General features: G+C 32.0%; 2 protein-coding genes across 2 annotated transcripts; one reads left to right on the forward strand and one right to left on the reverse strand.

The window, feature by feature from the left end:
* The first annotated feature begins 6,498 nt into the window (after positions 1-6,498).
* Positions 6,499-7,559, forward strand: LOC100805310 (chlorophyll a-b binding protein 3, chloroplastic-like). The gene has a single exon (NM_001254348.3). The coding sequence runs from the start codon at positions 6,565-6,567 to the stop codon at positions 7,354-7,356; it is 792 nt and encodes a 263-aa protein (NP_001241277.1). The 5' UTR covers positions 6,499-6,564; the 3' UTR covers positions 7,357-7,559.
* Positions 7,560-8,581: 1,022 nt separating this feature from the next.
* Positions 8,582-14,365, reverse strand: LOC102663839 (LRR receptor-like serine/threonine-protein kinase FLS2). The gene is made up of 4 exons (XM_041018427.1): positions 14,310-14,365; positions 10,361-10,535; positions 9,501-10,251; positions 8,582-9,134 (listed from the first exon to the last, which is right to left on the reverse strand). Exons 1-4 carry the CDS (start codon positions 14,363-14,365, stop codon positions 9,034-9,036), a joined length of 1,083 nt encoding a protein of 360 aa, XP_040874361.1. The 3' UTR covers positions 8,582-9,033.
* Between the last annotated feature and the right edge of the window lie 778 nt (positions 14,366-15,143).

Raw genomic sequence — 15,143 nt, forward strand, 5'->3', positions numbered from 1 at the left:
GTCCATGACTCCGTAAGTAAAAGTTGTAAAACTTTATCTAGCTTGTGTTTTTTTTTTAATTTATATATTCTCATTGAAGTTGTAAGAGATGGTATGACTTCAAAGTCATGACATTCCACACAACTTAGAAATCGTGAAATCTCATATGACTTTAGGCAAAATATGAGTCGTGTTGCCTCCAAAAATAAATAAGTCATAATATATTTTATGATTTTTGTGTTAGAACAATAAAAAAAATCAATATAATCATCAAGCAGCCTATACTTTGAAGAAATTTCTGGCAAATCGAACAACAAAATGAAACAATGTTCATGACTTCAGCCAAAATTCGTGATAATTATAAAAAGATAAAATAAAAATTTAGAAGTCGGATAAATATTTGCAACTTCTAGTTATGAAGTCGTAGATACTTTTATGACTTGTTCCTAAACCAAAATTAATTAAAAAAACTATCCTCATTTAATAAATTTTAAAAATTACCCCTAAATATTCATAAAGTTGAATCTCTCTCTCAAGAATACAACACACACACTAAACCCTAGCACACACAATACATAGCAGCACTAGTGCCAACCACCACCCCAAGAAAGAGGAACTTGTTTTAGATTTGAGAGCTCATATGGATCTAAAGTTGTTCATGAATAACTACAATTTCATATTGGCATTTTGGAATTTGGATGATGGAATTTAGAATTAAATTAATGTTCTAGTTGTTTAGTACTCCCTTTGTTCATTTATAATTGTTGGATTTTGAAAAAAAATTATTTCTATTTATTTTGTGGTTTGAAAAGTTCTAGATCACATTAATTATTATTTTATGAATTATATCTTTATTTTGTATTTTAATCTTTGATTAATTTATACATGTATTTATTGTGGAGTGAGAAAAAATGGACTAAAATAAGAAATCACATAACTATTTTAATAGAATAATAAAAAAAATATTATATTTCTTAGTTTCTAAAAACATCCCTAAACAACAAATAAAAAGGAAGGAAGGTAGTAATTTGTAATTTCAATTATGTATGTTGGTTTCACAATTTGGTAATTTTAATTTTAAGACTTTAATGTTATTGAGCTATGACTAATGTTTGGATGATTGATTTTTATTTTAAGACTAAGGTTTGTTAAGACTTTTTATTTGAATGATATTTATGTATTTGAGACATTTAAATGATTACTTTAATGATAATATTAGATGCTTGAACGGTTATTTGAGACGTTTATTAGTTGTATTTGTATTTTAATCATTTGAATATTTTTTATAGAAAAATGTCACTTTCTTTTTTTTAAAGACAAAAAATATTTTTATTTTGTATTTTTATTAACTTATAAGCCAACCTAGCAACTGTTGATAAGTCGGGTCAGGTTGAAATTTTCATTACTACTTAAAAGGTTGGGTCTTGAATAACCCTATTTTAACAAGCTTAACCAAAGCCCACTACTTACCTTCTTAAATATTTTAGTTTAATCAATAATTTTAAAGTTGGGTCTTGATTACGCAGAAAAAGAGAGCATTTAATTCATGTACCCAAGAGTAATATATATATTTTCGATGAAAACATTTTTTTTAAGGAGTCATGAAAACATTTCAAAGCAACAAATAAGGTAATGTTTATTTTTATTTTTGGAGCAAGTGATTTCTTATGAGTTATTACCTTTTTATATCTGTATATCTTTTGATGTTTTAGCTTACTACTTTCGCGGTTTTAAAATAAGTGTTGTTGAAAGTTGTTTATATATATAAAGAAAAATTGATAAATAAATGAAAGTGAATAATAATTTTATAAAACTAACCTTAATATTAATATTATATTAAAAAACTAAAGTGTCACTTATTTTGAAGTATTAGTGAGAAAAAATAATGTTACATTGAAAAGTCAAATACAACACTAATAAAGACTATTTTATTTTAAAATACAACACTTATTTTAGAATGAAGTATTTTTTTTACAAAACAATTGATGTTTTAAAATTTCAAAATCCTATTAATATTTTCTCTCTCAAATATATCCTTAATTGATTCCCACCAGTTCTTCTAAAAAAAAATACCCAGTAATGCCAGTCATATAAATATCAAAGATAAAAAAAATTAAATAAGAATATTTTATTTCATATATATATATATATATATATATATATCGCAACTCATGCAACTGCATGGGTCATGGATAGGAATACTTATTATTACTAGCTCTGAAGTTGCAATAATACTGTTGTAAAAAGTACTAGAGGATGATTGGCTAAACATGATGATCTGTATGGAATAGGTGGAAGAAGCAACCAAGCGGGCTCGCGGTGAATCTTAAGAATGAAAATATTATTACATTCAGCAGATTTATCATGAAAATAACAAGAGAAGGAAGAAGGACAATCCAATAGTACTGATAACTCTAATACCAACTGAGGAAGATCCCAATACGGCATTCGTGGCTGTAGCGAATGCGACAATCATTGTTGCTAGTGCGATCAATATGTATAGAAGCTGCCAGAAACATTGCTATAGTGTTTGATACCATGAATGCTACTGATTATTGGGGCCAACATATGCCGGTGCTTTCACTTTGTTTGATATCTGAGCCACCACTTGCTGATATTGTCTTTCTGAAGGCAGATAAAGTGGAGTCTCATAGGAGTAATCAGGATCCATTTCTAACAAGGTCTTCACTACTTCAATGTGATGATTGCGCACAGCCTCATGTAATGCAGTGTCCTTCTCATCATTTCTAGCCCTCATAAACTTGTTTGCTGCTGGAAAAGCTTTGACATGTTCAACCAATAAGTTTGTGATATTGGAGTGTCCATACTGCAGCGATGTGAAGGGGTGTTTCTCCCTTGGCGTTAGTGAGTAGAGCTAGATCTCTACATTTCTCAAGAATCTGAGTCACAAATTGTTCCGAAACAGGTGTAGATGTCAAGTATATATGAAGGGTGGTGGTGATGATGGCTGCTGAAATATCTTCACCTAAATATTAAGATTCTTTAATAGAAATAAGACATAAATAACGTCGTTTAGCTTTTGGATGATCAAACAAACTTGGAAAAAGTTAATATTATAATATGCCCTTTATAAATTTATTTGTTAATTAATTTATTTTTATTTTAAGACATTTTAAATTCATAGGATGGCCCACTCACGTTTTGGATTACAGTGGGCTGTAATGAACAAATTTTAATTAATAAGTTCATGATTCATGCACACATGCACTCCTTAAAAATAGTAAGAAAAATGCATTTTGATTCAATTGGTTACATTTCATTTACGATGATAGTGAGTGCAGATAAATAAATAAACGACAAAACAAAGGGTCACAAGTGACCAGCCAAACCCAGTGTTTACAGTTTAGTAAATTAGAAAAAAATTGAATCTCCAATTAATATTACCAAATTAGAAGATATATAAATTTAGCAAAGCAATTTTACAGAAAAAAAGTCAGGGGACTAAGACATGCCTCCGTCCCTGATTGAATCAAACCTGGACGGATAAAACATACCACATCATAGTATTAATGGGTATAATAAGCTATTGAACTCAAACACTCAATGTGTGTACCTACCAATTACATTATACCCTCATAGTCATGCATGCATTTGGTATTCCCAAGTGTTCTAGTAATTTGATTAGATCACATACAAACAAAACTCACTTAACACTGATATAAGTATGTTATAAATCATACATCAATCATAAGGAATATGATATATCACTCATGACGATTTTTTTTATTTTTTATTAAATGAGTTAAAAAATGATATATTTTTTTCAAAATTTCTATTTTTCTAAAACTTTTACTATATAAGAAAATTAGAAAATAAGCTATTTTTCAGTTTTATAATATTTATTCAACACTCTAAATTAAAACTATTTATTTTTATCATTTTCAGCTTAATTTGTAAAAAAACTCATTAAAGCGACTAATCCCCCCCCCCCCCTCTCTCTCTCTCTCTATATATATATATTATTTTTAATTTTTTTTTTTAAATAAATGGGCTGTCAATGGTGGAACTAAACCCAGACTAGAATTATTTAAACACTTAACCTGATCTTGAAAAAAAATTAGCCAGAAAAAATAGACTAACGAAGAACAGTAAAATTAAAAGAAGAAACTTACATATATTTGTCACCTATCCTACGTATACACACAGTGACAGTAAAGAATAATAGGAGAAAACTCTTTCAAACACAACCTTTTATCATAGCTAACGTCACTAATTTATTTTAAAAAATGTTTAAAAAAGGGATGGGAAACATTTGAATTTTTTTTCCTCAAATATTAGTATATAAATATAAATGTAGAATATGGCAGGCTATAGTTTCTATTTATATGTGCAACCTTTATTTTACTTTTGATAATAGAATTCTTGTGTTTATTGGAAAGCTAGCTTACAAGCTGTAAACGAACCAGCAAATAAAGCTTGGAACTAAGACCAGATAATTGTTCATGAATGCATGTGGTCATAACTATATGTAACAGACTAAACAGTACACAAAATTCAAACTACGCTCTTCATTCTCCATCCATTTGGTACAAATTCACGTCACAATGCACATATCCGTTAATAGGGAAGAAAAACCTTCCCATTTGTCCAAGTGTGACTCTCTGAGAGATATCTATCTAAATTTCTATTGGTTAGAAACTTTTGAAAGGCTTGATCTCGTATCACTTACCTTTTTGGATTCTTTTATCCCAAAGAGATTATATATCTAAAGAAATATCACAAATGCCTCTTGTTTCCAATAAGAAGTTGCCATTTAAGATTTTGGATAAGCTATATCAGCGAAATGAACTATAAAATGGAACACGGTAAATATACTAAGTACTGCAAGGTAGGGACCAATGCACGGTTACTCCATTGCTAACATGCACAAGCTAGGTATACGTGTGGATGAGAATGCTTGTGCAGTTGTACCAAAGTGGCGTGGCCCTAGAATCAAACTTTCCAAGTAAACAACCGTAAAGTGTAACAAACTTACTTAACATTACAGGAACATAAACTTGGTATTTCATCATGTTGTTTTAGATTTATCTTCTCTTAAAAAAGAAAAACTAGATCAAACAAAATCTAGAAATTAAATGTTTTTAACAGGTAATTTGAGAAAAATGTACTTCAAAATAATTAGTTTTACCAGTTTATGTCTTCTTTTTCTCTTTTTTATCTTTATTCTATGTTTCAAATTCTAATAATACATCATTTAAATATTTTTAATTTAAAAGTGCTTACTAAATTTTAAAAAAATCATATTTATCAAATAACTTCTACTTTAAATTTAAACTTCATTATTTTTAACTTAAAAATAACTTTTAAATTAAAAAAATGAAAACAAACACTACCTAAACCCTAAACACTATCTATCTAAGTCACATTACTTAATGATTCTTAATTTATGTTCTTTGTAAACTTTCATTTCTTCCTCCTTTTGGCTATACATGTTCATTTCTGTGTACTTTACTATATTATTAGTAAAAGCCTTTTATATAGGTATATCAAATCAAATAATTAATATAATATATAATTCTCTTAATTTCATTTCTTCATATAAATGTATTTCAAAAGTATTTCTTCTAGAATAAACTAAAGCTATTACAGATGAAAAATTCTTAAAAAATTATTTGACCTTCATATATGGGTCCTTTTCTAATTAATAATTAACTATATAGGTGCATTCTAAATGCTCCTATATTATCTGCTTTCTCCTCTTCTTTCCTTTTTTCCTAGTCGCTCACGAAAATCTCCTATAATCCTCTGCAGTTTTCGAAATCAATAACCGACTCCTAGAACCTGTCCATGTCTAACTTAATAAATCGTGAGGGTGTGATTGTGATTACTTTGAATCTTTAATTTTTGACATTAAAACAAGACCAAACAAAAACCTTCAGGTTACGTGAGACTCCAACCTACCCAAGTTATGTATTAGTTTTTCCTGGTCCAGAAGAAAAGAGCCATGCATTAGTTTATTACAACTAACTATATTTCAATTTCATGTAAGTGTGCCCCCTCATTAAAATCGACCTGTGTAACCATCAACCTGTAGTTCGCTCTTTTCACCATTTGTCTCTCTGTCTTTATCTTCCCTCCCCCATTGCCAATATTTGTTGCAATACAACATCTCTCCGTTGCAATCACTCATTTCAAATTTTGTGGTTCTCATTTGCCCTAGTACAACATTAGATGTGGACCCAAAAATATCTCACATTGAAAGCATATCAGTCACACAATTCAATCAATTTTTTCCACATCACCTCCTAAATTGAATAACATGAGAAAAAAATAGCTAAGTGCACATACATATCTACTGGAATCCCATAGTCCTACGTGGAAGACCCACATTGGCCACAAAACCATACGAAGAATCTAACCCATTTAGTGGATTATGGGGGTGCCAAGTGTACCAAACAAAATCTCAAACCCCCAATGAGATTGTAGCAATAGATAGCCCAAGATAAGAACCCAACCACTTCAACCCCATATAAATAAACCCGGACACAACTTCACCAAGTCACTCACCACTTCAAAACACTCATAACACAAAGCACAAAGCAAAGCTCATCCTTGAGTTAAAAAATGGCAGCAGCTTCTTCCATGGCTCTCTCATCCCCATCCTTGGCTGGCAAGGCCGTGAAGCTGGGCCCATCAGCCCCAGAAGTGGGAAGGGTGAGCATGAGGAAGACCGTCACCAAGCAGGTCTCCTCAGGAAGCCCATGGTACGGCCCAGACCGAGTCAAGTACTTGGGCCCATTCTCTGGCGAGCCCCCGTCCTACCTAACCGGTGAGTTCCCAGGCGACTACGGCTGGGACACTGCTGGGCTTTCCGCAGACCCAGAAACCTTCGCCAAGAACCGTGAACTCGAAGTGATCCACTCCAGGTGGGCCATGCTCGGAGCCTTGGGCTGCGTCTTCCCGGAGTTGCTGTCCCGCAACGGGGTGAAGTTCGGAGAAGCCGTGTGGTTCAAGGCCGGGTCCCAGATCTTCAGCGAGGGTGGGCTCGACTACTTGGGCAACCCAAGCCTGATCCACGCCCAGAGCATCCTCGCCATCTGGGCCACACAAGTTATCCTAATGGGTGCCGTTGAAGGTTACCGTATTGCTGGTGGCCCCCTCGGTGAGGTCACTGACCCAATCTACCCAGGTGGCAGCTTCGACCCATTGGGCCTTGCTGATGACCCAGAGGCTTTTGCTGAGCTTAAGGTGAAGGAACTCAAGAACGGACGATTGGCCATGTTCTCTATGTTTGGCTTCTTTGTTCAGGCCATTGTCACCGGAAAGGGTCCATTGGAGAACCTCGCCGATCACCTTGCTGACCCTGTCAACAACAACGCCTGGGCCTATGCCACCAACTTCGTCCCCGGAAAGTGAGCGTCAAAGAACGAAATGACTTTTGAGAGTTTTTAGATTTGTGTTTGGTGAAGTACTTCAGATAATGTGAATTATCTTGTGTATCCGAATCCAACTTAATGTTACTTGCTTTTTACAAAACTCAAGTGTCAATTTGTTCTCTCATTTTATACTTCTAAGCTTTTGACGCCACATTGAATTTGAACTCTAATTGAACTAAAAAATGTTTCCCTTCTCTCATACTAATACTAATACTAAGCAGGGCCACTAATAATCACACAAAAGGAAAGAAACAATATGACAACAAAATTCGACCATTATTATCACTGTCATCGAATTCCAATTTCTTCTCCTCACTAAAACAGGTATGTATATGTAATTGTAATTTCAACATCGTCACATGTTCTTAATGGAGTCTGAATTTTGAAGTTTGATGCTTGCTCCTGTTAAAAGGATGTTAAAATTAGACCAAACTTTATTACCAGCAATAGAATCTCATATACGAGAAAGTACTTTGGGTTCTCCCATCTTCCTTCACTCCAGTGGTAGCCAGAATTGTCCCTCCCAGGATAGCAGTGAACCATCTCAATATTTCCCAAGAATTTCCAAACCATCACGACCCTTCTCAAACAGATCACATCACTACATGTAACTGAGGCAACACCCCATTTTCTTATTACTCTTTAGCTTTGTTGTTTTATTTTATGATATTCATCTTTCTAATTGTTATATGCAAATGCAATCAGTTTGTTGAAATTGCATAATGTGGTCTACAAATAGCCGAACAATGACAAGTTCTATTAGTGAATCTTAATCTGAAAGTAGAACTTGTTTAGAAAAGTATTTAAATTTTTTATTTTAAGTTTCAGATTATATTTAATTGGAATTTATTATTGAGCATGAAACTTTAGAGCCTTTACGACTGACGGAAAACTTGGAAGTTTCTTTAATACTCCTGGGAGAGAGCAAATTCCATTGATTACTGAAAATGAGAAAAGAGTAGGAGATAGAACAAGGGTTAGATGAGTAAAACACTTAAATGCCTACTTTAGGTTGAGGGAGGATGGCATCAGTGGATTATGGATAGTGTAACTCTTTGCTTATAGTTTTGTTATTTTGCCTTATTTCTTATAAGATGATGATTGCATAGTGCTGTACTTTGTAATTTCCCTGGTTTCCACCGTGCAGTTTTTACAAACAGTTTTTATTAATCCAAGAGTGGGGAGGGGGAGTGAAAAAGAAGAAAGAAAAAATGCAACAATGGACAATCAATTTTATATTAAATGGCTGTGAAGGAAAGCTGATAATTCCGTACATTTATTGGAAAACTAGCATGGATATTGGATACAATAAGGCTTTGCTGTTGTTAAAGACAATAGTAATGAGGCAATTGGGAAGCATTTGATATTTCTTCTTTAGAAAAAGCAGCTCCAAGGAGTGATCGGTTGTGTTTACCAATTATCAAGACAGTGTTGTTTGAAGCTTCACAAGGGAAGATAACACCTCATTCATATTTGGTCGATGTTCAGGATCTGGGAGGGTGCAGCACAATGATAACTTAATGAGCTCTGGCAACACTTCGTCATGGTCAACATCCCAGGTAAACAAAGGGTCTACAATATTGGCAAGTTGTTTTATTCCATTTTTAAGGGCTTTTGTCACTACTTCACGCAAAGTGATTGGCAAACCATCCTCTTTTTAGAGTCCTGTCGGCCTTCTTTTTGTTAGAAACTCCATTACTATGACACCGAAGCTGAACACATCTGCTTTAGTGGTTACTTTCCTCATGTAGGCAAATTCTGAAAATTACACAGCATAAATATCTTGTTTAGAGAGTGAAACTTATAAAAACTTTCGGGTATACAATGTTAATAAGATAAGAGGATTCGAAACAAAGTGACAAAATAAGAAGTTGTGTAATTGTGCCAGTCTTGGTCATGCTACCTTCTCTGAATAGAACGATAAAATATGGGATCATCATATGCATTGAACAAAAGCAGCAAATAGTCACAAAAACATGTTACTCTTAAAATGGTACTTTGTCAGATTAAGGTAACAAGAACTAAAGTATTCATATAGTTTGTAAGTTCGCCAAGAACATAATTCTGGTGAAAATATATTATACATTGAAGATAAGAGATTAGCAAAGTAGAAAAGGCTTGTACCTGGTGCCATATAGCCCAATGTGCCTTGCAAAGCTGCAGATGAGGAAAGGGTACTACCATCCTGCAGATGAAGGCCAAGTATTCGAGCTGTCCCAAAGTCACTGACATGAGCTTCCCAATCTCTATCTAGAAGGATGTTAGAAGGCTTTAACTCACAGTGTACAATGGGAAAATCATAACCAGAGTGCAGATAATCCAATGCACTAGCAATAGAAATGAAAACTCGGACTCTTTCAGATAATGTCCACCTAGAGATCACAGACTCATCTTTCCCTTTGTCATGTATTATGCCATCCAAATTCCCATTCTCCATGTACTCTAGAACCAAAGCCTTCATTTTCCCACTCTCCCAGGCATATCCAAGTACCTTAACCAAATTCCTATGTCTCATCTGGCACAAGATTTTGGCTTCCCTCTTGAAGATCTTGTCAGTATTTACAGAGAACTGTTGCAAATTCAATCTTTTTATGGCAACAAACTGGTCATCTTCCATTTGACCCTTGTAAACTGTGCTCAAACTACTAGCACCAATGATGCTGTCATAGCTGAAAAAACCAGTTGCATTTTCCAAGTCCTTTGGATTGAACCTTTTAAGTGGCAATGCTGAACTGTATTCTGGTCCATGATTCGCACTAATATCCCTTTCTTTAGAATTGCAGAGTTTGATACCTCTATTGAGAATTAGAATCACCAAGACTAATAATAGTAGTATAGCAAGTGATCCAAGTGAAGCAATAATAGATATGCTCTTCTAAGTGAAGCAATAATAGACATGCTCTTCTTGAAGTTAAATCAAGAACCTGAAGGCCAGGAATGTTTCCAAGGAAAGGTGAAATCTCCCCTTGGAGCTGAAGACTAACAAAGGAAATTGAAATGACATGATTTGAAGATGGATCACATGCAATGCCAGACCAGTTGCAGTGGTGGTGAGTGTCAAGCCAATCTGCAAGAGCCCCATTTGGGTCAGCAGTAATGGAGTTCTTGAAAGCTTTCAATGCTTGAATTTCAACATCCAAGCTTGTTTCAGCATGGGAACTATGGATACAATGGAAAGGACTATTACTATAGTCAAATTAATCTTTAGGGACAACATCACTTTTGGAATTTGGTAGAATATTCAATTGCAGTTTGCTGATACAAAATCTGGTGTGAGTGAAGCCTTTCTTATAGAACTAATGTTCATTCATCCACTAATAATTTCAAAGGCCTGGCCCCTCTATTTGTGACAAAGTGCATTGAATGACTTGCAGGCAAGTCAAATCATTAGCAGTGATTAATGTTACTTAGGAAGAAAACCGTGATTGTTTGGACAAGGACTGAATGTCTTAAATTTGACTTGTGAGGTCATCCCAGTATAACGAAACTGTTTGTATCTTCTTCTGATTTAGACTATAACACGGCACGCCAAATTTGAATACTATCCACTAAGGCAAAGGTTGAGGAGAGAGAGAGAACACATGGTAGATATAATATGGCCATCCATAGCTCAAAAGCTAGAAACGAACAAATAAATAAGTTGTTTTTAAAACCTAGCACTCGGAGATACCAGTTTATATTGTCATAAAAGAATTTAATTAAAATTGTTTATATTTTCATCTAATCATAGATTGTCATGCATGGTATCAACGAGAGGGTCTGGATCATCTGGTGTGGGATTGCAATAACTTCAAAGTCCATTGCATTATTAAAATTAATGCATGCATTGGAGGTATTGTTTGCTTGAAGACAAACAAAAGTGACTTTAAATTTATTAGAAGTGCAAAGATCTTTACATATCAAAATTAAACTCAAATAAAATATAATCACGTACATGCTTTTCACACATTGCAACTTGCATTTGGATCAATTCGTTGATTTTACTAGACTTTGGTTGAATTGTTGTAGCTACCAGTACTGGACGTCGAGTTTTGTCTTTTTATAGTGCCTAGCAGACAGCAGTTTAGCATTGGCAACTAAGAATTTGAAAATATAGAAGCACTGAAGGAGTCGGTCATAAGAAACAAAAGTGAGCATGCATGAATATCCGCAAACGCGGTTTGCAGCAAGTTGTGTGATGAAGACAAGAAACAAGTTTGTTATAGATAGATAATGCGGCATATATAATTAATGCCATGCAATGCAATGCAAGTAGCGCAAAATAACGGCCAAAAAGATTTCAAGTGCGGATTTGCCTTACTATATATATATGATTCAGGGGATATTCATATACTTAAACTGTTAAGTACAGTTATACGTGCTTGGGAAAAGCCTTCACATCTACTCCAATTAAATTCTAGGCTGTTAATCAATAATTATAATCCTACTTTGTATTCTGTTCTTGACATCGCTCAAGCCTGGTTAGTCTATATATTCTTTACTTCAGCATAAAGACGAAGCTGAACATATTCTTAAGTAGCCAGACTGAGTTCACAATTAATATTCATAGCAATATCTTAACAGTGATAGAGGCGAAAATAATTCCTTGTGGGATACGTTAGTAGTTAGTTGGATTGAAGCTTGTTCTAAGACTCAACATATATTGCTGCTGTTCTGAACATGATTGCTTGCTCTAGGAAAATGTATAAAATTTATAGTCAATCAAACAATCACATAGGATTATAGGGGTGACAAATCGGGTTGAACCCTTCGGATCAACCTATGTTTTGCCTCTTTTTTTTGGTAGGATGGATTGAGATTTTCAACCCTTCAACATGCTACAATATGTCTTGTTTTGACCCACCAAAAAATGGATTGAAGGAAAAATATGATGGACTAACTCGTTGACTAAGTTTTATATATAAAAAATAATATTTATTTTGATATTTTATACATATTTATTAATTTTTAATTTATTTTTTTTCTAAATAAATTATTCAAAATTTTAGATATCATTTAATTTTTTTAGAAAGTATTTATTATTTAATATTTATAAAAGATAAAATATATATATTCTTATTATTATCAATTTTTAGAGGAACAAACTTTAAACCACTGTCCTTGCACAATAATTTATTTAGCGTAAAATCTCGTGTTTGATGTGTGTCGTGTGTAAAAATTTTTTTGGGTCAATGACAGTTAGACATTCATAATACTATGAGCGAGATTAAGATTAATCTTCCAACTAATAGGTTGGAAAATAATAATAGAAGGAAAAAAAATCATGAAACAAACTTTAAACCACTTGAAGTGGGTGAAATATTAATATGCAATCACTATTTGACTTAATTAAAATTAGGGTTCCTAATCAATTGTTTGGTCTTGAATATTTAAAGTAATTATATATAAAACTAAAGATAAATGTTACCTTAATTATATTTAATGATAATTATAATAATTACTTTAATTATGTCTCTAAAATAATCTAATTAACTTAATTTAAAATAATTTTAATTACATTATATACTAATCCTAATTATATAACTAATTCAAATTAAAATATACATTAGTGATAATTAATTTAATTAATATAATTATGTATTTATAAATAAAAAATTGTGTTGCATTACGGCAAAAAAATTGAATGTGATGTTAACTAGTGGTATTTGCTTAGGTAAAAAAAAACCTCTTCATATATCTTTGCACGGTTGGTTAATTAGACGTAAACTCAACTCTTCACGATTGTATGATTTTCCTTCTTCTGAGTACGTATTAGGATATTTTTTTAATGGAGAATATTTTTATTTATCAGAAAGAAAAAAAGAAAAAAATATGAAGACAGTGAAAATCAAAATAATTTCGCTTGGTGGTTGATCGCGGACAACAATTTGATAGTAAGCAAAATCATGAATAATTAATCTAAATTTTTTTTATAGAAATTGTATTTAGCTGTAATATTTTCTCTTCCAAGTATATAGGCAGAAAAAAACATGCATTCATATGTTCCTATCGTACGCCAAATGATTTGGATTAAAAATTACTTGATTTGAAATAAAAATCAGAATTTGCATGTTATGCTGGTACAAAATTGTTTACCACTCAACAAGCTCAAGAAAATAGTTCACGATTGCAAAGGAGATAAAAACATAAGTGTTATATATATATATATATAAAGAAAACAAAAAGAGAGACAAAATTGAATAACACTATCTTCCCAATCAAATTTGTATTTTGTCTAAAAAATCAATAAATTTAATCAATTAGAGAGTGTTTGACTGAGTGTATTAGAGGATGTGTCCTTAACATTTCTCTTAAAAATGTATTTTTTTTATAGGTTTACTTATTTTTTTATTTTTATGCTAGCTATTTGCATATACTACTCTCTTGTTACATTTCAACTGTTAACGCTGAGTTTTCTAATTGATGTGTTAATAATTGTTTTAAAACTGATAGGTGACAATTATTCTCTGATAATATCTTTTTTTTTTGTTTTTTAGATATATTTGTAAAAAAAAGGAAGTATAACATAAAATTTTATTTTATTACCAGAGTAAAAAGTGTAGAAGAGCTTTAGAGATATTTTTCTTTTTAAAGGATATGATTTATATGCGTATAAGAGGTTCTGAGATATTTTATCCGTGAAATATATAGTAAAAAAGAAGTGTAACACAAAATTTAAATATTGATAAAATGTTATCCTTAAAATAGGAAATTTTATTCATGGTATAGAAAGTGTAACACAAAATTTAAATATGGATAAAATCCTATCTTTAAAACAGGAAATACATCCTAAAATAACATAAACAAATTTATAATGTTTGACATCTAAAATAATATCCTAAATATTTGAAACAAATAACAAAATTTTAAAAGATAAATAAATTATTTCTTTCTAAACTAAATAAATATATAAATATGAGACATATTTGAAACTATGTAGACCTCTATATATACCCTGCCCATTCACTCCATATTACAGCACCTATATTTTTCTCAAAGGGAAGCACCATTTAACATTTTACAAAATTTCAAGCAATGGCCAAATCAGCTGGGTCACTTGTTGTCTTTCTCTCTATTTTCATTTTGCTCCTCTTTTGCAACTTGGGTAATTTATTTTTGGGTTGCACTTTTAATGTTCTCTTCCATGTGAATTATCTTTTTTATAATGTCCATAATTTTCATAGAATTTATCTTTATAATATGTATGTTAACATGACTTTTTTTTTATATTTCTTTTGAACTAAATTCTAATACCCACAATGTATAGAATTGCATAAACTTTAATTTATTTTTTGACCCTTTCTAATGTGTTATTATTATTTGGTTGAATTGTTTAGGAGGACATTTGAAGTTTGCTAATGGAATGGCTAAAATTTATCACCTTAATTACGTATCTTAATTTTCATGTATAAAAATTCATGAAAGCTCATAGTTTTTTTTTTTTTTTTAATTTGGTGATGGAATATAGGTAGGCCAATAAATTTGGAACGTAGCAAAACCTTCAACAAGTGATGTTGAACTCAATGAAATCATTGAATATAGTTGCAGTTCCTTGGGTGATTGCAAAATGATCCAACAAGGTGGATCCTGCTTCAACCCTAACACTCTGATCAACTTTGCCTCTGTTGTCATGAATCAATACTATGCAACTAATGGCAGCAACATTTGAAACTGTTACTTCTCTGGTTATGGTCTCATTGTTGTCACCAATCCAAGTAAGCTAGCCGATTATGTTATATTATTATATTATAATTATTTTTCGTTAAGAAAATTGGTAGAAATATAACA

The sequence above is a fragment of the Glycine max genome, chromosome 8, assembly GCF_000004515.6.
Source record: "Glycine max cultivar Williams 82 chromosome 8, Glycine_max_v4.0, whole genome shotgun sequence".
NCBI classification, from domain to species: Eukaryota; Viridiplantae; Streptophyta; class Magnoliopsida; order Fabales; family Fabaceae; genus Glycine; species Glycine max.